The 20,187-nt window shown below is 42.8% G+C and overlaps 1 protein-coding gene across 1 annotated transcript in view; it reads left to right on the top strand.

Moving 5' to 3' along the window:
• Positions 1 to 20,187, top strand: part of itsn1 (intersectin 1 (SH3 domain protein)) — a 38,498-nt gene that overhangs the window by 2,276 nt on the left and 16,035 nt on the right. The window contains exons 2-25 of the mRNA XM_061086685.1: positions 4,389 to 4,448; positions 5,787 to 5,879; positions 6,575 to 6,638; positions 6,757 to 6,917; positions 7,416 to 7,601; positions 8,011 to 8,089; positions 8,371 to 8,468; positions 8,565 to 8,628; positions 8,738 to 8,875; positions 9,116 to 9,210; positions 9,544 to 9,683; positions 9,896 to 10,018; positions 10,309 to 10,458; positions 10,858 to 10,998; positions 11,162 to 11,249; positions 11,399 to 11,538; positions 16,069 to 16,205; positions 16,291 to 16,571; positions 17,118 to 17,197; positions 17,369 to 17,482; positions 18,968 to 19,212; positions 19,480 to 19,654; positions 19,809 to 19,895; positions 19,997 to 20,145. Coding sequence (XP_060942668.1) covers positions 4,421 to 4,448; positions 5,787 to 5,879; positions 6,575 to 6,638; positions 6,757 to 6,917; positions 7,416 to 7,601; positions 8,011 to 8,089; positions 8,371 to 8,468; positions 8,565 to 8,628; positions 8,738 to 8,875; positions 9,116 to 9,210; positions 9,544 to 9,683; positions 9,896 to 10,018; positions 10,309 to 10,458; positions 10,858 to 10,998; positions 11,162 to 11,249; positions 11,399 to 11,538; positions 16,069 to 16,205; positions 16,291 to 16,571; positions 17,118 to 17,197; positions 17,369 to 17,482; positions 18,968 to 19,212; positions 19,480 to 19,654; positions 19,809 to 19,895; positions 19,997 to 20,145 — 3,056 coding nt within the window. The 5' untranslated portion in view covers positions 4,389 to 4,420. The remainder of the gene's footprint in view (positions 1 to 4,388; positions 4,449 to 5,786; positions 5,880 to 6,574; positions 6,639 to 6,756; positions 6,918 to 7,415; positions 7,602 to 8,010; positions 8,090 to 8,370; positions 8,469 to 8,564; positions 8,629 to 8,737; positions 8,876 to 9,115; positions 9,211 to 9,543; positions 9,684 to 9,895; positions 10,019 to 10,308; positions 10,459 to 10,857; positions 10,999 to 11,161; positions 11,250 to 11,398; positions 11,539 to 16,068; positions 16,206 to 16,290; positions 16,572 to 17,117; positions 17,198 to 17,368; positions 17,483 to 18,967; positions 19,213 to 19,479; positions 19,655 to 19,808; positions 19,896 to 19,996; positions 20,146 to 20,187) is intronic.

Here is a 20,187-nt window from a genome sequence, read left to right as displayed (position 1 = left end):
GTTTAATAACAACAGTAGAAAAGTTCAGGTTGTGCAGATTTTTTTTCCATTTTAGAATCAATCATTATTTGCGCTGACCGTAAAAACAAGTACTTCGTCCCGACAGTTATCAGGGGATGATAGCATTTACGACAATCTATGAATATTAGTTGTGTTGTTGTCATTTTCCTTATAATACAAGCAAGATTAATATGACCTCATGACCCTAAAGTTCCCCTGAGCTGTGCTTCAGATTTCAGTACGATACTCTGGGGTAGTGCTAACATTAGCTTTTGCTCTGGAGGCTGGTGAGCATGTTGGTGAGGAGGGTTGGGAGGAGGGCGCAGGAGGGAAGGATGTAGTGATGCAGGAGGGGCTGATGGAGAGACTGCAGTTGGATGTGTGTGTGTGTGTGTGTGTGTGTGTGTGTGTTTCAGGCAGAGGGTGTGTGTTAAAGTAAGTGTGTGTGTGTTCATGTTAAGATGTGGCCGTTATTAATACTATCACAATGCACAGATAATGTATGGGTGCTTGCAACTGACCATTAATCGTCATCGTGTTTTTAAAATGGCTTTAAATGAAATTACCAGTGTATCAAGGTCCCAAGCTAAAATATTCAGATGACATTGAGCAACATTCCATAAAAAACAACAGATTGCGTGTTTAATTAACATTTATCATAATCATATTGACCAGAGGAAACTATGAATCGTCTGTCAATTGTATGAATTGATCAACTGACTCATTATCTCTGCTCTACTTCGAACCAGAACAGGAGGCATCTGGTGCATGAGGCTCTAGGGTTTTAGTCGTCAACACATTCTACTATATGAACAGTTGTTTTGTGCATTTCAAGGTTTATTTAACTATTTCAAAATTGGTTGAGTTTCACTTTCAACCCAAAGTTATTTCATAATGTCATCAAGGCCAGAAGGTTTGGTGTGAAGTGGGATCACTAACTTCTTACACTGTAAGGGATCAGTGTTGGTCAGGCACATGGACACAGTAGACTGAAGAGTTACTGGAGCAGCAAACAATGGATTTATAATCATTATAATTTCCTCCCTGCTGCTCATATAACTGAATCGCTTTCGATTAATATTTAATCTTATACCAGTTTGAGAAATTATACTTTAACTCCCAATGGAATAAATTATGATTTATAAATCCTAAATCATCTTGGTGTATTTTGATGCATTTTAGTTTTTGGTTCCCCTGCTTTCCTGCTGTCTATCCCGGAGTGTTTTAATTGTGGGGTGTACGTATCGCTGTTTGCTCCAAGTACCTCCCTAACAGTATGTTGTCTCTTGCTTGAGGGTTATCTATTTGGCATCAATATCATTATTCTTTCAACTCAGGCTGACAATGTGCAGCGTGGTTTTATATGTTTAACGCTCTCCGGTCTTGGGATGCTTTATTTCATAATGCCTTTGTTGAAGGTGAACTGTCAATGACGCTTGTTCCTTTGGGTCAGAAATTTGCTTTTAAACATGCTGCACTGTTCCTAAAAGTCTTGACTGGTTATATAGAATTACTCTGATTGAGAGAAGCATGTTCTCTGTTACACTGGAGGAAATCTAACTAAAGCTGCTTGAGGCAAATTGGCAGCATCAAAAAACGCAATCTGCAACACGACAGCACTTTTTTTTTTTTTCCTGGAATGAACAGTACAACCCAGATAGAGGATTTCAGATAGAAATGTCAGGGGTTGTATATTTCAGTATTCAGCATTGTTTATGAGCATTGTGACATCAGTTGATTGACAGTTTCCCCAAATTCATTGATGGAAGAAGTGAAAGAAGTATGTCGGAGGGGTCAACAGGAAATTGAGGGGGAGGGGACAGAAAGAGAAGAGGGTCTGAACACTAATCTGTATCATGTTCTGAGGCTGGGTGTGTGTGTGTGTGCGTGCGTGTATGTGTGTATTTTTGTGTGTGTGTGTGTGTGTGGAGCTTAAACAGGCATCTGCCACAAGCCTTGATAACAGACCGACACTCCAGTAACATCCCAATGCTCTAATTATACAGACTAATCCCACAAAAACAATGTACAGAGGGAAAACACACACGATGACAAAGGAAATGGACGTTGTACGGTTTCAACAAAGAACTATTAACGATACAACTTTTAATCAACGGACCATTGATGTTTCACTGGAGTTTACAATTAGTTTGATGCTGGATTCATCGTTTCTACACATTGATAATCGTGTGTTCTTTGCTTGCGTCATCATTTTTTGCAAGTCACAAAGGGTTTTATAATTCTTGTCATGAGTTTGTTGTTTGCTCTGACCTAAGGTATCGTGGTCAATCTCAGAGCCCATCAGCTATCGTCCGACAATTCAATTAGCCTCTGTGGGCAACGAGCAATATTTCCAGGCTCCCGGTGTAGACAGTGGTTATCCGGGGCAGGACTCCATCTTCCCTCGGCCGCACAGAGTTTACAGTCCCACTATTTTTCTTTTATCACACAAGTCAAACAGCCTTACGTCTTGTAGGTGTTTCATGTCCAGATGACAGTTTGTCTTATATCTATTTATCAAACAGACAATTCCTTTCAGTCAATGTATTTCACCTCGTTCGCTCTGAATCACAGATTTCAACTTGTTAAGCAGTGTTTTAAAAACTTTGGTCAACCTGACATCTCATTAGATTGGAATTCTTGTTGTCAGTTCACCTGAGGACAACACTCTTTGCTGCCGTGTCCCTCCTTCACTCATTCCTGCATTTTCCATTCAATTGTGGCTGAACAAACATGTTTCAACGTAGCTGACAAGTGAGTTGAACGTCTCCCTTTACTAGTTTAGTTTCCCTGAGCTCAAGATCGATGGAAGCTGCTCAACTGCTTCAAAATTCTCTCACTGGCAGCCGAGAAAGTGTGTCCCTGTTTGTGTAGGGTGGGCTTTGTTCGTCTGACCTAGTTAAGCTGGCTATTTTGTCCTCCCACTCTGATGGTAATGGGACACACACACACACTCCTCAGTAGGCCAAGAACAAATTTCAACTGAAGAAATAGTCCCAGTGAAAATGTCAGAGTAACTGTTTCTGGATGAGGACAGCTGCAGTTTAGTTTTGTGATGGCCTGAGCACTGTGGCGTGAATTCCATCCAATATCATGGCTGTGCCAAACATCTGAGAAATAAATGTTTCAGTCTGATACAACAGGAATGTGGGGAAACGGCCTGAACTGACCCTCAAACTGTGTTTCTCCTCAGCCGCCAGCAAGAAAACCTTTGCTTACATCACACTTGTTAAGAAATTCTGCAACCCACACATAAACTCACACACCCTGATTAACTCCATGTCTGTTGCAATGTGTGTCAGATTATTGTTATGGGTTGTCTGCTGGTCACAGGGAGGCAGGTCTGGATTTGATTAACATACCTCGACTAGGGCAGAGGTATGTCACACCCACACACACCCACACACACTCACACATACAGTGTGTGGGTGTGTTATTGTGAGGGCGTCGAGCACGGTTTTAGTTCATATTAATTACACACATTTAAAAGAAATAATAGACAAATATTTTATTTCATCATCTTTATCTTATAATCATCATCTTAGAGAATCCCTGTAAGAAATGTAAAAGAAAGATGGTTTTCCAACACATATTGCTCAGATACTCAAAAACCCAATTTCCCTGTTTTTGTGTCTTTTACTTTGTAAGTCGACAGTATGTAGCGTTTGTAAGGAATTCCGACTTTAGAAAAACTCCAGCAGAGTGACCCTGAAGTGATTTTGAGAACAAGCGAGCGGCTCGGGCAGCCTGCCCTGCATAAATAAAGGTCTGCTGCCCTGTTGACATGCACAAGTATGGCTGACACATGGCCCAGTTTCCTGTGGAGTCCGAAATCAGTTTATTGAGGCAGAATCAGATTTCTTAATGTTTTGTTCCTTTTTGTTCATCGAGACAGAACCATAATGTGGGATTTAGAAACACGAGAATGTGTGTGCCTGATGTAGAACTGCTTATTTTCATGCTTTCTGTTTTTCTGAGTGCATCCGAACAAACTTTCAAGGTGGAGCAGCCATAATCCTACAAGGCTCAATGAGCTAGAAATTCTAAACTTCAGCATTAAAACACATCAGAGTGGAAAATTAACTCCAGACCGGAGTTGGAACATCGTCTCCTCTGAGTGACTTTGTTTACTGTATCAGCACCTTCGTCGCTGCCGACCATTATTTGGTCCTTTCACCGCGCCGCAGAGCATCTAATTGGATTTCTGACCTTGCTGACAAAAGCTAGTCGCTTCACGGTGGAGGTATTTTTGTGGTTTGCTGTAAACTTGAAGTGGTTACACTGCTAAATGTATTTGTTTTACACTCACTGCGTTATTGGGCAGTGAAATACTCAGTGTGGTGGGATGATATTGTTAAACTCTTCTGTGTTTTCTTAATGTGTTACAGGTGTTGTGTAGCTGCGGACGACTGAGTGAACCATGGCGCAGTTCCCCACCTCATTCACAGGTCAGTATGTGTTTGTGTGTGAAGGACATGATGCGGGGGGAGGGGGGGGGGGGTTGTGTTTTCCTGAATGAGTAGTTAGAGCCAAATTAAGTCACCATTATTCCAATAAGTGCAATTTAAAACAAACTCATGATCCATGCTGATTTACCATAACATTTTATCATCCACAACTTAATATCTCCTTAAGATTATTATATGTCTGTCAAGCACATAGAATTATTTAAAAGAAGAGGCCGAATAAAGTTGCTGGACAAAAAGACAAATGTCTGATGCCCCAGAATCATAAGTTTTTAAAAAATGTCTTACATAAAACTAACTACCGGAGGCAGACGGCCAGATCTCCCATCAGGACAAAGACAAACAGATGGAGATAAAAACCCAAAACACACACAGTACGAGTTGTGAGGCTAAACAGATTTTAACAGTCGGGAAGAACATGTTGTCTTTGTACTGAATGAGGACAATCCACAGTGATACTGAAGTTATAAACAACTCAAGTTCCACAGAACATCTAGTCTCAGATTCAATTATTGATATTAATCATATCAAGTGATGTTATATACACCACGTTTTATGTGATTTTTCTACAGTATCTCTCGTGATGAATATTGTAGAAGAATCCAAGGTGTATATGCAAAGACAACTGAATCAGCTTCGTTCTTCTTGTATCTGTCAGCAGTTATTGTTCGTACATTTCAAGAAATTACTCATCGATTCCATGAGCGTGTGATTTCCTGGTCAGTTGGAGCTAGAGGGAACCACTGTTCAGATCAGCTCTGTTCATAACAAACTCTGATCTGGCATCGGATTTATTCTGTCCAAAATGGAATAAAGTGGAATCGATAAGCAGGGCAGAGAAGCACAAAGACTGATAATTGGGTAAAGCCGTGTTTATCATCTCTTCACTTGAAAACCCAAAACACAGATCTGTAAAGTATTATTACAGTTAAAATGATAGTTAGACCCTGGATAGAACTCATCCATGAGACAGTGATGTGATGACGTTATCTGGTACATTTTACAGGAATTGAATAATCTGTGTCAGTAAGCGATGAATAGATGTGAATCATACACTGATGTGTCATGTACTGAGCTTTCTAAGGAAACCCGGCTGTCTCTGTCCTCTCTATTCATCCCTATTGTCTTTCCTCATCAGTGTCATAGTTGACACCCTTCCTCAAGTGTTGCCCAAGAGGAAACCTTCCACAGGAACTGAAACTAATGACTGACACATTCCGGTCATTCCTCCTTTTACTGCCTCTGTCTGGCTTTGTCTCTGGGTTTAGTATATGATCTGTAATCCTGTGTCTGTGCCGTTGTGTTTTTGGTGTGTGACAGGTCCTGATGTGTTTCTGATCTCAGTGGATGAAAGAGCCAAATATGATCAGCAGTTTCACAGCCTCGCTCCGACCGCAGGGGGTTACATCACAGGTAACAGCACCCAGCAGTACTACTCCTGCATTCTATCTGAAGTCACACCCTGGTTCGTCATTATGCTGCTTTCATTTCCATTCAAAGCAACATGGGTTTCACGTTTTCCTGATAAGTTCCCCTCATGAGCAGATGACAACAGAGCCGGCAAACCTTCTTCTTTCTGTCAGGCTAGACACTGTTAGGTGCATTGCTGATTCCCACTGGTGTAGTTACAGCACAGCCATTGTAAACATGGTCTGATCAAAATTCATTCCAAAGGACAAATTCATAGCAATTTACTTTCTACACTGTCCAATTCCACATTAGGTTCCCTGTGGACTGTGTTTCACCCTGTTTCTGTACCATCAAATAACTAATTAAAACCAAGCTGATCAGAAGCATGAACACTTAAACAGAAATGACAGAAACCATCTTTGAGAAACACATATCTGAATGTGAATTATTAGCTTCGTGTCCCATCTGTTAACATGGAACGGGGCACATGTTTATGACCTATAATGCAGCTACCCCACGAGGCTTCACTTTATGGAAGCTGTCATGTCGTCCATCTTTATGATGCAGACAACCTTCAGCAGTAATGGAATTACCGGGCACATTCCCAAGATGTTTGCGACGGACATTTGGATTCAGCCATGGTCTGAGGTGACATTTCTGTGCTTTGATGTCACATCCTGTGTTTGTTTCTCTGTCAGGTGACCAGGCCAGGAACTTCTTCCTCCAGTCAGGGCTACCCCCTCCCGTCCTGGCCCAGATCTGGTGAGTCACACAGCGTAGAAGTTGAGACATATCCACACTAGTTTGCTGGATGTGTTTTTCTGGCATTGCATCCGTCTTCCTGTTCACCGGTAACACAGTTTTCTCTGTGTACCTGCAGGGCTCTGGCCGACATGAACAGTGATGGCCGAATGGATATCTACGAGTTCTCTATCGCCATGAAACTCATCAAGCTGAAACTCCAGGGTCACCCGCTGCCCCCTTCGCTTCCTCCCAGTATGAAACAACCCCCCCTGCCTTTACCCCCACAGAGCGGCTTTGGTAAGACACACACAGTTGTTGATTATGCTGTGGTGCTGCCCTGCTGCTTACACTCAACACATAAGAAATGCTACACACAGATAAATGCCACATGCATGGGATTTTTGAGACTTGTGTGATAGCTGCTTTATGTCACGATGAAATCAGGAGGTGATAAAACTCTGTTTACTGGTACAGCACTGCAGATCTGTGTGACAGGAATGAGGCTGTCACTCTCTCTCAGCTCTACCACTTGATTATTGCGCCTTAAGTGCTGATCAATAAAGTAATAAAACCAGTCTAAAGTAATAATTATCTTCTCCTTCAGACCCCAACATACACTGAAGCTCTCACACTGCATTTATTATATGTCATATAATATATATATATCATGTCAGATTCAGCCGTAAAGAAAAGCTGATTGTTGTCTCTCGTGTTTTTCTTGCGCAGCTTTGAGCAGTTGTGTTTTTGTAAAGACAATGACTGGTAATCCTGTGTTGTGTATGTGTTTATCCTTAGGCATGCCCCCCATGGCTACCATCCCAGCTCCTCTTTCAGCCGTGCCCCCTCTACCCCTACCCCCTCTGCCGGTCGGGCTGTCTCCCCCACTGGTCTCATCTGCCCCGCCTCCCCTCCCCCAGCCCATTGCCAATGGAGCTCCTCCCACAGGCATGATCCCGCCCATCTCAGGCTTCCCCCACCCAGGTAACGTAACAACAACAACAACAGGGGGGTCGTTGAGTCTGTAGCAAATGACAGTGTCGACCAAATTTAAGCTCTTAATTACACATTCTATCCACAATTGTATTTACATTTTTGAGAGTCAGGTGATGGATTATATCTGTATGAATGTTGTCTTCATCCAAAGCTGCTTTCAGACATGCTCTTGAAATGTTCCAGAGGGGCAGTATGTGAGAAGGCAAATGTTCCAGAAATGTTCCTGTTGTTGTAAAGACGTCTGAGTTAGTCTCCTGCTGCGTTCTACATTTGTGCAACTCCAGAGATAGTCCAGATCCAATTGTCCGGATGTTTTCCTGATTTCTTGTCTGAAAATGGCTGAAGATTTTTGACCACAGCCTCAGACTAAAACGTTCTATTTTTCTGTCTCTCTCAGCTCAACCTGTCAACAAGTCGTCTTCATTCAATCGTTCCAGTGCTAAGCTGCAGAAGGTAGCATCATTTGATGCTGCTAGGTAGGTTAAATAAATGATTTTGCTTCGCATCAATCATTTGAAATGAGGAAATATATTTCAATTTTATTTCCTTTTTTTTAATATTTTTTTTCCCAATAATATCCCAAGCTTTTAACTTACTAAATGTGTTACCAAATTCATCTAGGTTGTAATCAAGTATAATTTTGCAACCTACAGAACATTTGACTTTTCCCTTTACCTCCTGTCTTTTCATTGCTTCTCTTCTTGCTATAAATCCCGTCACTGCGCTTGTTTTTATTCTCTGTTGTTTGTCCCAGCAGTCTGCCCCCCTGTGATTGGGCCGTTCCTCAGTCCTCAAGGCTGAAGTACAGACAGCTTTTTAATTCACACGACAAGATGATGAGTGGACACCTCACAGGTACACTCACACTCACAGACACACACATAAAGATATTATCATTCCCGATCATTAGTTTTTCATCGAATCTTCTTTGTGTTTGTTCACATGTTCCAGGTCCACAGGCTCGCACTATCCTGATGCAGTCCAGTCTTCCTCAGGGCCAGTTGGCCACAATATGGTCAGTGCTTTGAATAATTACCTGAAATGCATATAATTTAAACCTTATCAAACCTGCAGATGCACTTAAAGGACATGAGTGCTTCAACAGGATTATTTGTCTCCTCTAGGAGTCTGTCAGACATCGACCAGGATGGGAAACTGACGGCTGAGGAGTTCATCTTGGCCATGCACCTCATAGATATGGCCATGTCAGGGTTACCGCTGCCCCCTGTGTTACCACCAGACTACCTCCCACCCACATTCAGGTAAATGCTGTAACCAAATACCACATTAACTGTCTTAGTGTATGTGTTTATGCGATTGACACACACCACAAATACTTCAGGTATATATTTTTTTTTTGTTTTAGGATAATAAAGGGGGAAAACTACATAAAAACAGTTTTACTGACTAAATTCTCCTCAGATGTGTGGAGTGACGATCTCGAATGAATGGGAGCTGATAGTTTGCAGTGTAATCATTGTCTTTGTGTGTGTTTGTTGAAGGCGTGTGCGGAGCGACAGTGTTCAGTCGGAGCAGAAGTTCGTTCCGGAGGAATTGGAGGAGGAGCTCGAGAGCACCCAAGATAAGAAACTACCAGGTTTGGTCCTCACCAGCTTTGGAACTGGACACCTTCATGTTAACTGTTCAAACTGGAGCTAGATCTTGTCACAGTCTTCGTATTGTTAGCTGGAAGAGGATTAATGGTGACCAACTTTAAAACACTTGCTACACGTATATATTTGCATTTTTCAAATGATCAATTGTCTGTTTATGCAGTGGTGATAGTTGTTTTTCATCCTACTGTTTGAGGTCAACACTTTTAGTGCTTGAGCAAGACTAGAAATATATTTTTGGATAATGTATTCACAACTTTTGAATGCTACACCATACTATCTGTAGTTTTGTATGAAATAAGTTTGTCTCTCCGCAGTGACATTTGAGGATAAGAAGAGGGAAAACTTTGAGCGAGGAAACCTGGAGTTGGAGAAGAGACGTCAGGCTCTGCAGGAGCTACAGAGGAAAGAGCAGGAGCGACTGGCTACTATAGAGAGAGAGGAGCAGGACAGGAAGGTGATGATACTGATCCCTCATTTCCATACTATCGGCTCATTGTACCACTGTCCTTGTACCAGCCACATTCTCTCATGTCTTTTTAAAATATCTGTTCATTATTAAGATTAATTAGTGTTGAAACTAGGAGGAACCTTTAAAAGAAAAAGGGTAACCAAAACAATGTAAGAGCTTTTCATTCTGTCTGCTCACGTTTGTTCTCATTCTTTCAGGAGCGTGAACGTCTCGAGCAGGAGAGGAGACGACAACATGAACTGGAAAAGCAGCTGGAGAAACAGAGAGACTTGGAGAGGCAGAGAGAGGATGAGAGACGCAAGGAGATCGAGAGAAGAGAGGTAAAGAGAAGAGGAAATGACTCAAGTAGATGCATCTTAATTGAGTTGATGTTCAGCTGCTGCAGCTGTGTAATTTCATTTGTTGCAGACTTCTGACAGGCCTTTCTCTCACTCCCCACCACCTGCTTCACTTATTAGCTCTTACACTCCTGCAGCAGGTGGCTTGCTGTATATAGTGACATGTATAATATAATATTATAATATGATGTGATGCAATCTGACCCTGCAGTGGTTTTGGTACTTTTTAACATTTTGGTGATTGTGTGTGTGTGTGTGTTTCATTTGTCCAGGCTGCTAAACGTGAATTAGAGCGCCAGCGTCAGTTGGAGTGGGAGCGTCAACGACGGCAGGAGCTTCTGACTCAAAGGAACCGAGAGCAGGAGAGTATCGTGCTGCTCAAAGCCAGGAAGAAGACCCTGGAGTTTGAACTGGAGGCTCTGGTAATGACACAACAGCACCCACAACTAGTTACATAATTAAAAATTCTAGTGGACTAGAGAATATATAATAAATGGGCTTGTACAATTATTCTCGAAACCTAACAACATGGCAAACTGCATGTTTCTGTCAGAGCGGATTAGTATAAACTGCTGCAAATACAGGCACACGCTCAGTTTTACCAACTTAAAAAAGTCATTCCATCGCAGAAAGTTGGTCTTGATCTGACAATGTCGCGCATGAACGTTTCTCACAAGATAAACCAAAAGCAATCAGCCAGTGCCAACAGGAAGAAATGAAATGGCTGACAACTAATTCTGTCTGCCACCCAATACTTTGTACATACATCTGCAGAAACCTGATAGTATATTCCCTTTTCATTTCCCCTTCCCATCCTCCAGAATGATAAGAAGTCCCAGCTAGAGGGCAAACTGAAGGATGTTCGGTTTCGTCTGTCAGCTCAGCGAAGAGAGGTGGAGCAGACCAATCAGACGAGAGAAACACGCATCGCTGAAATCACCCTGTTACAACAGCAGCTGCAGGTACGAGAGAAAAACATAAACCGTCAGCACGTGAACACGGATGGGTCAGATGAACAGGTGTCATAGTAATGACCAGTTCACGCAGTAAAATTCTCATCAAGGATTTTGAATAAGAAAATGTAATTGAATATGTGATCTTTATGTTATCCTTCCTTCTGTCCAGGACTCACAGCAGTGGCTTGGGAGGCTAATTCCTGATAAACAGTGTCTCAACGACCAGTTGACACAGGTTCAACAGAACAGCTTGCACCGTGAGTACTACACACACACGCTCAACACACTACTGCACATTACTATGCTCATCTCGCCGTGTTTTCACGTATTGTTTGTGATTGGATTTTTTTCTGAGTATGTCTGTGAATGATAATCCTGATCTCCATCTCTGTGTGTGTGTGCTCAGGGGACAGTCTGTCATCCCTGCAGAAGGCTGTGGAGCAGAAGGAAACCAGCAGAGAGCAGCTACGAGAGCAGCTGGATGCTGTGGAGAGAGAGACGAGGGCCAAACTGCTGGAAATAGACGCGTTCAACACTCAGCTGAAGGTAAACACTCCATCAACCTGTGAATTAATGCAGGACAAAGAGACTAAAGCCACATCTACAAGAGCAAAATGCATGTACTAATCCCTATGTAACCAAAGTCACTATAGGCTGAATATTAATGAAATAACAGTGTTTGCTCACAGTTATTGTAGCTACTGGAGATACACGCTTGAGTGACAGAACAAAAAGAAGTTAAGGCTTTAATCAACCCATGAAGAATAGTATAAAAATACTTGATATGAATCTAAAACCAGGTTACCCTGAAGAAGGACTATACGATTATTAAAAAGGCATTTTTCGCACTAATGATGGTACTAAATATGATCGCTTAGGATGTGTTATTTATTTGTTTGTCAGGAAATTGTGGACGGTGCTGGTATTATCACTAAAGTTGGAAGTTAGATTTTCTTCAAAGTTTGGTTAGCTGAGCTCCTGTGTTAAAACACATTTCACTCTGTCACTCCACTGACGTCTATTTAAGAAGTTAAAAGCTTTAACAATTTCATTTAAATATTTTAATAGAAATAAAGAATTCCAAACCACCTTATCCAAACTATATGATCAAAATGAAGCAGTAGTTTGTGCTTCTAAAATAAGTAGTACTTTAATTAGTATATACTATAATTAATACAATAAAATTGTCTAATATACCTAGCTTGCTAACCCAGTAATTGTTTTGCTTAAATCAGCTTTATGTTGATGTGTTTTTTGCGCCTCTTGATGCTGATGTCTGCTTTAAAACAGAACTTGCTGTGCTTCGGAGTGTTTTCAGTCGGCTGCTTCAGGTCACCAACTGTTTACTGTAGAGAAAAGGAAGATGGAGGGATTGTCGTTATGTTATTTATTTGGTTTGGAGCTCAGCAGCTTGTTTATGTTTTATAGATCATCTGCTGTCACCTGTTTTTCTTCCCATTGCTTCAGGACACAGCTTCAGGTCAAAGAGAGGAGAGTTGGTCCTGTGCTATATTCTAGTGTGGAAGACGAGGGAAAGAGAGGAAAACAACCAGAAATAAAGACATTTCCTAATGGCCGATCTGAATGAAGCTGTTTCTTAGTGTTTTTCAGTGTATTTGAGAGGAATAGGGACGTGAGTTTTCTCCAGCCAAGTCTCAGTGGTGCAGCTCTTTGTTAAACAGAGGCACAGACTACTGAGATGTGAACTGTTTGACTATAACGCCCTCCGCCTTCCTTTCTGCACTTCCTCTCCCCAAAATCTTCTCTTTCTCAATGCTGTGCCTCCTCTGTCCTTCATACGCTCTGGGACTCCTTAATGCTCCTCCTGTCTTTACTCTGCCTCCACTTCACCGTCGTCCTTGTGTTTCATCCCGGCTTTTTCTTGACCGTTGCCATTGTTTCCTCCATAATCATATTCTCTTGTTTAATCTACGTAATAAACCCTTTCTTCTATAATTTCTACTCCTTTTATTTATCCCCTACACTGGCATTTGGCTCCCTTGCCCATGCCAGTCTCTGTGTGAGTTCTATGCCAACCACTGTGCCAGGATAGAGGCCCTGCGACGCCAGCTTCAAGAGGAGCAGAGAGGGAGACAGGTAGAGCACACTGCCACCACTGGACTGGGGTGGTACTGCAATGGGGGGGGAATAATATCAATTTACACAACAAGCATTTTGCATTTGATCTAAAACCTGGAGCACAGAGCAGTTTTTACATCTGGAGAGGACCAGCACTGATTATCAGAGAAAGTAAAACGCTGAACACCCTCTTGTCTCATCACTAACCTGCAAGCTTCAAGAAGTCACCTTAGTCTCTATCGTCTTAACACTTTCAAACCAGACGTTTAAAATGCCTGGTTTGTGCAAGCTCGACTGTAACAGTCATGCTTTGGAAGGTTTGACTACTGATGCTGTACTGCCCCTGGTGTGCTGTGGTTTCTGATCTCAGAGTCAGGCTACACCCACATGTTTTAGTTTGAAAATGCATCACTGTTGCTGCGGTGACGTCTGCAGTTCAAGCCTGTGAGTTTTTTAGTTTTATTTGCACAGAAAAATAAAAAAAAACAATGATCCTGTCACCTGCATCCTGATCCTGGTTCTTATAGGTCAAAACTCGATGACCACTGATCATGGAAAAAACGTTGATAACACTAAATACCATCATCGGTTCAATAAATGAAATCCCAGCCTTTACTTTTCCCTATTGTTGTTCTTCATTTGTATTATTTTGTGTAACTATCAACTAATTGCAGTGTTGCCAATTAGCTTCCTGCTAAGACTGACATGCACATGCTTAACGTACATGTGTGTATGATATACATTTTAGTTTGGACGGGGATTCTTACTGATATGGAGCTAATGGAAACTGTTTTAGTTTCAAAATGTTTTACAGTACAAATATATAAATGTGGGTGTAGCCTCTATAACAGCTCTGCAAAGGAAGCCTGCGTTACAGTATTAAAAACACACTAATCATTGCACTTGTTACAACCCAGAATAAAATTGAGAACTGAAAATAAATGATAGCATAAAGGAGGAAGGAGAAACACGTATTTGTACCTCACAGGGTATTTATTAGAAGTATGTAGACAGAGCTTAATTACTGACCCCAAACACTGCAATAAATACATAAAAACCCTGAAATACAGTTGACCTCCGAGCTCTGATCTTCTCTCCAGTGTAGACGGGTCAGTTTTAAAGGTTTCAGCAGCAGGATGCTAATCAAAGTGAGTCACGAGATCCTCTCCTTCTGTGAGTCATGTCTCTTCTCTTGTCTAATCCGTACTCGAGTCAAGAATTTAAATATTCCTCTGGCCTCCTGGAAAAAAACGGTTTGAATTATATTTCAAAAGTAAATATTTAACTTCCACCCAAGAGGTGACATCAATCTACAGTTGAATACACACGAGAAACATTTAACAAGTCCCAAGGAAAATTCTACTGACCTTATCTGTCTGTGAGTGTGTGTCTGTGTCTATAGAGTGGTTGATACTGTGTGCGTGTGTGTGTTTATATGTGTGTGTGTTTCAGTGCCAGGAACAGGGACAGCTACAGGAGTGTGTGTCAGCCGTCAGGGTGTGTCTGGCTCGGCTAGACTACGTTATACAGGTCCACACAACAACCCAGCCCCCCCCCCCTCTCTCTCTCTTATTCCACCTTTTTTATCTAACTTACTTCAACCTTACTTCAATCTCTTCACTGAAACCACCTCTTCTTCACTTTCTCCTCCTTTTTCATCTCAACTTTTCGCCCTCTTCTGTCTTCTCTCTCTTCCTCCTGTTTTGTGCCCCATCTTAATTCGCCCGGCTGATGTTAGCTCACACGCTTTCATAGTTGACGCTGTACGCTGTCGTGATGCTAAGCTAGCAGCCACGCGAGGTTAGCCGGTGTTCTAGCTTAGGTGAATTTATATAATGCTAATGTCTGTATGCTAGCAGAGAATGTTTCAGCCATACAAGGTGTCTTGTAGGGTTCCCCACGTTGGTTGTTTGGCTGAAACACGACGGCTGCCTTGTGTTGCTATAGTAACAAGAGTGGTGTTCTAATGGCACAGCTGGTTGTCAGAACTCTCCCCACCACCACCACCACGTCATCCCCTACCACTCCTCACCCACATACTTTTGTTTATTGTTCACCTCTAACCCCTCCCACAAACATCCTGGGCCTTGTGCAAGCTTCGCCCCCCCACCGTGACCGGAGCCTTGTGTTTTCGAGGCTGCGTTCATCCCAACCTCCAGTAGTTATAGCCCCCCCCCTCCCGCTGATGCCCCAAGGGTCGCACTGGAATCAAATCCTGCTCAGAGAAACCCATGCTGCACTGAACACACCAGAAACAGAGAGGGAGGAAACTGGTTGGAATACAGAGACTTTTACTAGATCACTAGTTACTCATTATTTGCCCATTGAAGTTAATTTACCCGGCAGCTTCACTGTCTGTTACAGGACTTGTTGTTCTTCTTGTCCCTGGCGACAGTTGTTAGTGGTTCTGGCTGGAAGTTAGGGGTCGTTGTCAGGCTGCAGAATGAATCAGACGCCTCCCTGATCTGAAGAATCTACAAATGAAAAGTGTCCAAAACCCAATGCCAGTTCTGTTTGTAGAGATCCAAAAAAAATCTCTATAAAGTTGTGTGAGTTGTCCACGAAACAGGATTTTGATATAAGCTTAGTTTGGGCATTTTTGTGGCCAAGCTGCTGATATGACAATTGGGATTTTTGTTACGTTTGTGCTTCCTTCAATCCTTGGAAGAACCATCAGTCATTTCCTGGGCAGACAGACTTGCCAGATGTGGACAGAGGAGAAAGAAATTACCTTTGTTTACTGTGTCACTCCACTTCAAGACTGATGTGCAAAATCAATGAGCTCCTTGATTTGACATTCAATTATTCACCATGGTTACCGACAGCGAAGTTGCATCACCTCAGTGAAGGGGCGGAGCTTGCCTTGATCACCTGACTAATACTCGCTGCTGTTGATGTTGTCGTTTGGTGTCGATGGTAACCCGTAGCAACCGACCCCACTGATCCCCCACTTCCTCCTCACCGCTGTTCCTTCCTGTATCCCATGATGCTTTGCAGGAGCTGCGGGAGATCCACAGCCGGCAGCAGCGACATAGACAGAGAGAGCTGGAGGGAGACACACACTCACTGACACACACACACTCTCTCATACACACTCCGATCGAGAGGCAGTCTGCGGAGCTGCACGAGAGCAGGTAAGAACTTTATCCATGTTATATATATAAGAAGTGTTGTTTTTAAGTGTCCACTAGGAGGTTCATCTTTCCCGTCGTGCTGCAGGTTGTCTTCAGACGAAGGTGTGAGCTGGAGGGATGATGAAGCAGGAATGTCTGCCCCTGATCCTCCGAGCCCAACCTCCATCTCTGCACCTGACGCCTGGCTGAACAGAGTGACCCTGGAAGAGGAGGAGAGGAAGAGAAGAGGGATGGAGGAGGAAGAAGAGGGCCGGAATAGTGCAGGTTCGGTAGAGGAGTTGGAGGACGAGGGAAGAAGCAAGAAGGACATGCAAGATAAATTAAGCAAGCTGTTCGGCCAGCCGGCTGATCCCTGGGGTTCATCAGGTGTGTTGAAGTGTGTGTCTGCATGAAGATTAGAACAAGAGAAATTGATGTCCAGAGTTTAAGCAGGAATTCAGGACCCATGTTTTAGGTCGTTCGCACAAGTAGAGATCATGGTTTTGAGTGAAAAGTTGTAATTCATAAAGGAAACTCCTGCAAACTTTCATCTAAACTTAATCAGCTGAATTCTGAGTTTTTATTGCCAGAAATATTTAGTGTGTTGTCTTGTTATGTCCTTTCCTTTAGGAGATATGAAGGTTTAGAGATTTTTGTTGTAGTGGTAGTGTGTTATTTTTGGAATTTTTAAAGTCAATGCATTAACTATTGGTTAATGCTTTTCCTGATTTTATAATGTTTATCTGAGCTATATCATAAGGAAATAAATGTGGAAAATGCCATTTAGCAACATATATATCTTTTTTTGCTGGTTTGACAGTATTAAAGTACCGTCTACTTCGTTTTAATTAGATTTTGAAAGTGTTTGATTTAACTCAGTGAACCCTGTAGAAACTCTGCTCTGATATCTCTGTTTATTCTGTGTATTTGCAGTGGACAAGTCTCCAGTACCCAGTCTCTTTGACCAGAACACAGTTGCCAGCGGCTTCGACCAGCACCAGCCGCCGCAGCATCTGCCGCCGCAACATCAGCCGCCGCAGCATCTGCCGCCGCAACATCTGCCGCCGCAGCATCAGCCGCCGCAGCATCTGCCGCCGCAGCATCAGCCGCCGCAGCATCAGCCGCCGCAGCACCAGCCGCCGCAGCATCAGCCGCCGCAACATCCACCGCAGCATCCGCCGCAGCACCAGCATCCCCAGCAGCAGCCGCCGGTGAAGGTGGTGTACTACAGGGCTCTGTACCCATTTGATGCTCGCAGCCATGATGAGATCAGTATCGCTCCTGGAGACGTCATCATGGTATGTAGAACATACTCACTGATGCAGTAACCACACAGTAATATCCTGAGCCTTATTGCATGAGCATGTGATGATGATGATGGTGATGGTGATGATGATGATGATGATGATGATGATGATGATGATGATGATGATGATGATGATGATGATGATGATGATGATGATGATGATGATGATGATGATGATGAAGAAGAAGAGAAAGGTTGTGTGAGAATGTGCAGATGCCACCAAATCAGAATTTTCTGTTTAATGACTTTACCTCAACAAAGTTTACATGGAGCCACTTAAGGTCTCACATACAAACAGTATTATGTGTGGTTACCATAGACCGTAAATAAAGATGGACGATGCGTCTCCGCTTCCTCTCACCATCCAAAATGTCCCGGGTACCAAGGCTGCCATCTTGCACTGGAGTTACCTAGAATGACAGAAACCAACTTTGGAAAAATGTACTTAGATGATGTCCCATCTGCTAACATGGAGGAGAGGCTGGGGCTTCATGGCCTGTGCTGCAGCCAGCAGAATGCAATCAAGATCTTATAATCTCACCTGTGGCGGCTGACATGTCGTACATCTTTAAGTGAAGACTGAGTTCTATACGTGAAATCAGATTTATATCTCTTCTTTCTAATGTATGTGTGGGTGAATGTGTATTAACTGTCTCTTCTCTCCTCTGCTGTGCAAACTGAAGGTGAAGGGGGAATGGGTAAGTTCTTGCCCCCCCCCCCCCCCCCCCCCCAGTGTTGTGCCTCCACCAATCATAAGCCAGCACTCATCAGAACTCCTGGTGTCATGTCATGTCGTCTCCATGTGCAGTCATTTGACAGCGGATGAATGTGTTTGGCTTCTTTTTTAATTTAACCAAGTCATTTAAGTCACATGTGTAAATGTCGTTGAACTTGTTTTGTTTTCACAGTTAATATCGTTTAACTAAAGAAATACAAACCTTCACCGACTTTCTACCTCAATGAGTATAAAGTCAATATTATATGAAGCTGAGGTTCATCTATTTTCACTGCAAAAGAAAACCTCAGCAGTTGAACACAAAACACTTGTAGTGGACATTTTTTTGACACACTCACTGCCACCAGGTTGAGACGTTACATTCCAAACGTTTCTGTAATTACCTTTTTATTTACTCCCACATTTCTAAAACAGGCCAAGGTTGAAGAATGTAGGAAAATCCCATTCAGGCCGTCAGAGTCAGGTTTTCATTATGAAGTTAATGATGAGTAAATGAGCACAACATTTACAAAAAAATGGTAATTTACAAAAGATATTGAGTTAATCGTGTTTGTTATACGTTTGTTTTTCTCACTCCTCATCCACTAATTAGCTTTTTTTTACCTTCTGAAAAAGCTGCTGCTGTTGTGGAGATTGTTGTGTCAGCACTTAGCTGTTGTACCGTGAATCTGAACACAGGCCCGTCTCTGTGAGTTTGTGCTCATGCGTCTTTATCTAAACCCCGCCCCTCTGCTCCTGCAGGTGGACGAGTCTCAAACAGGTGAACCCGGCTGGCTGGGTGGAGAGCTCAGGGGCAGGACGGGCTGGTTTCCAGCCAATTACGCAGAGCGGATTCCAGATAGCGAAGCACCGATCAACCTCCGCGCCACAGCCTCAGTCACACCCACGTCTGCCCAGCAGCCAATGACAACGCCTCCTCCAGCACCTGGACACGCCCCCTCATCAGCATCCTCTGCCAACAGTAACTGGGCCGACTTCAACACAACGTGAGTCGTGTGATGTTGACCTTATCTCAGCAAGGGTTCATTGACTTAAGTAGTACAAAAGTATATATATATAATTGTGTTATAAACTATTTATTGAAGCTTTTTTCTTTAATGACAAAATATGTGAAAGTAACATTACATATACTTCTATGAATGTGCTAAATAAAGGGATTCATTAGTTTTTCCACTGACTCCAGATTAAAGACACCCTAATTATCAACCTGCAGCTCTTTTTAATAAATATGTATCGTGGGTGTATATTTCCAGTTGGCCCACTAATACAGCCAGCCAATCAGACAGCGAGGGATGGGACGCATGGCCGACCTCTTCAACCAGTCAGAATCCATCACTCAGCGTTCCCTCAGCGCAACTACGGCAACGCTCTGCCTTCACACCGGCTACCATGACGACCGGCTCCTCCCCCTCACCGGTACTGGGACAGGTAACTCGTCTTATTCTTAAGTTTTGGATCTAAATAGTGTGAATGTTTCTACAACTGTGTTTGCCTTAGAAAGAAAAAACTTATATTAATGATGAGCTGCTGCTGTTTCTACATGAACTTCTGAACCGAGTCGTACTGTGGTTGTGTTTGTCAGGGGGAGAAGGTCGAGGGTCTTCAGGCTCAAGCTTTATATCCCTGGAGAGCGAAGAAGGACAACCACCTCAACTTCAACAAAAATGAGGTCAGCAAGAGTTCTTCCATCTCTCCTCTGTTTCAATTGTACATTTGTGTGTTTTTGTTTGTGTTAAATCCTGATTTATGTAATCATTATTGTTTATATAGATAATAACAGTGTTGGAGCAGCAGGACATGTGGTGGTTGGGTGAACTGCAGACTGGACAGAGAGGCTGGTTCCCCAAAAGCTACGTGAAGCTCATCTCCGCCAACACGGCGCCTCCTGTTGTTATCGCAGCGCGCAGCAAAAACACCAGGTAGGGTTTCTTTGCTCTAATTACCGAGGGTCACCCTGGATT

This window comes from Limanda limanda, chromosome 15 (genome assembly GCF_963576545.1).
Source record: "Limanda limanda chromosome 15, fLimLim1.1, whole genome shotgun sequence".
NCBI classification, from domain to species: Eukaryota; Metazoa; Chordata; class Actinopteri; order Pleuronectiformes; family Pleuronectidae; genus Limanda; species Limanda limanda.
Note: the sequence above shows the minus strand (reverse complement) of the source record. Positions and strands in the feature narration are given on the sequence as shown.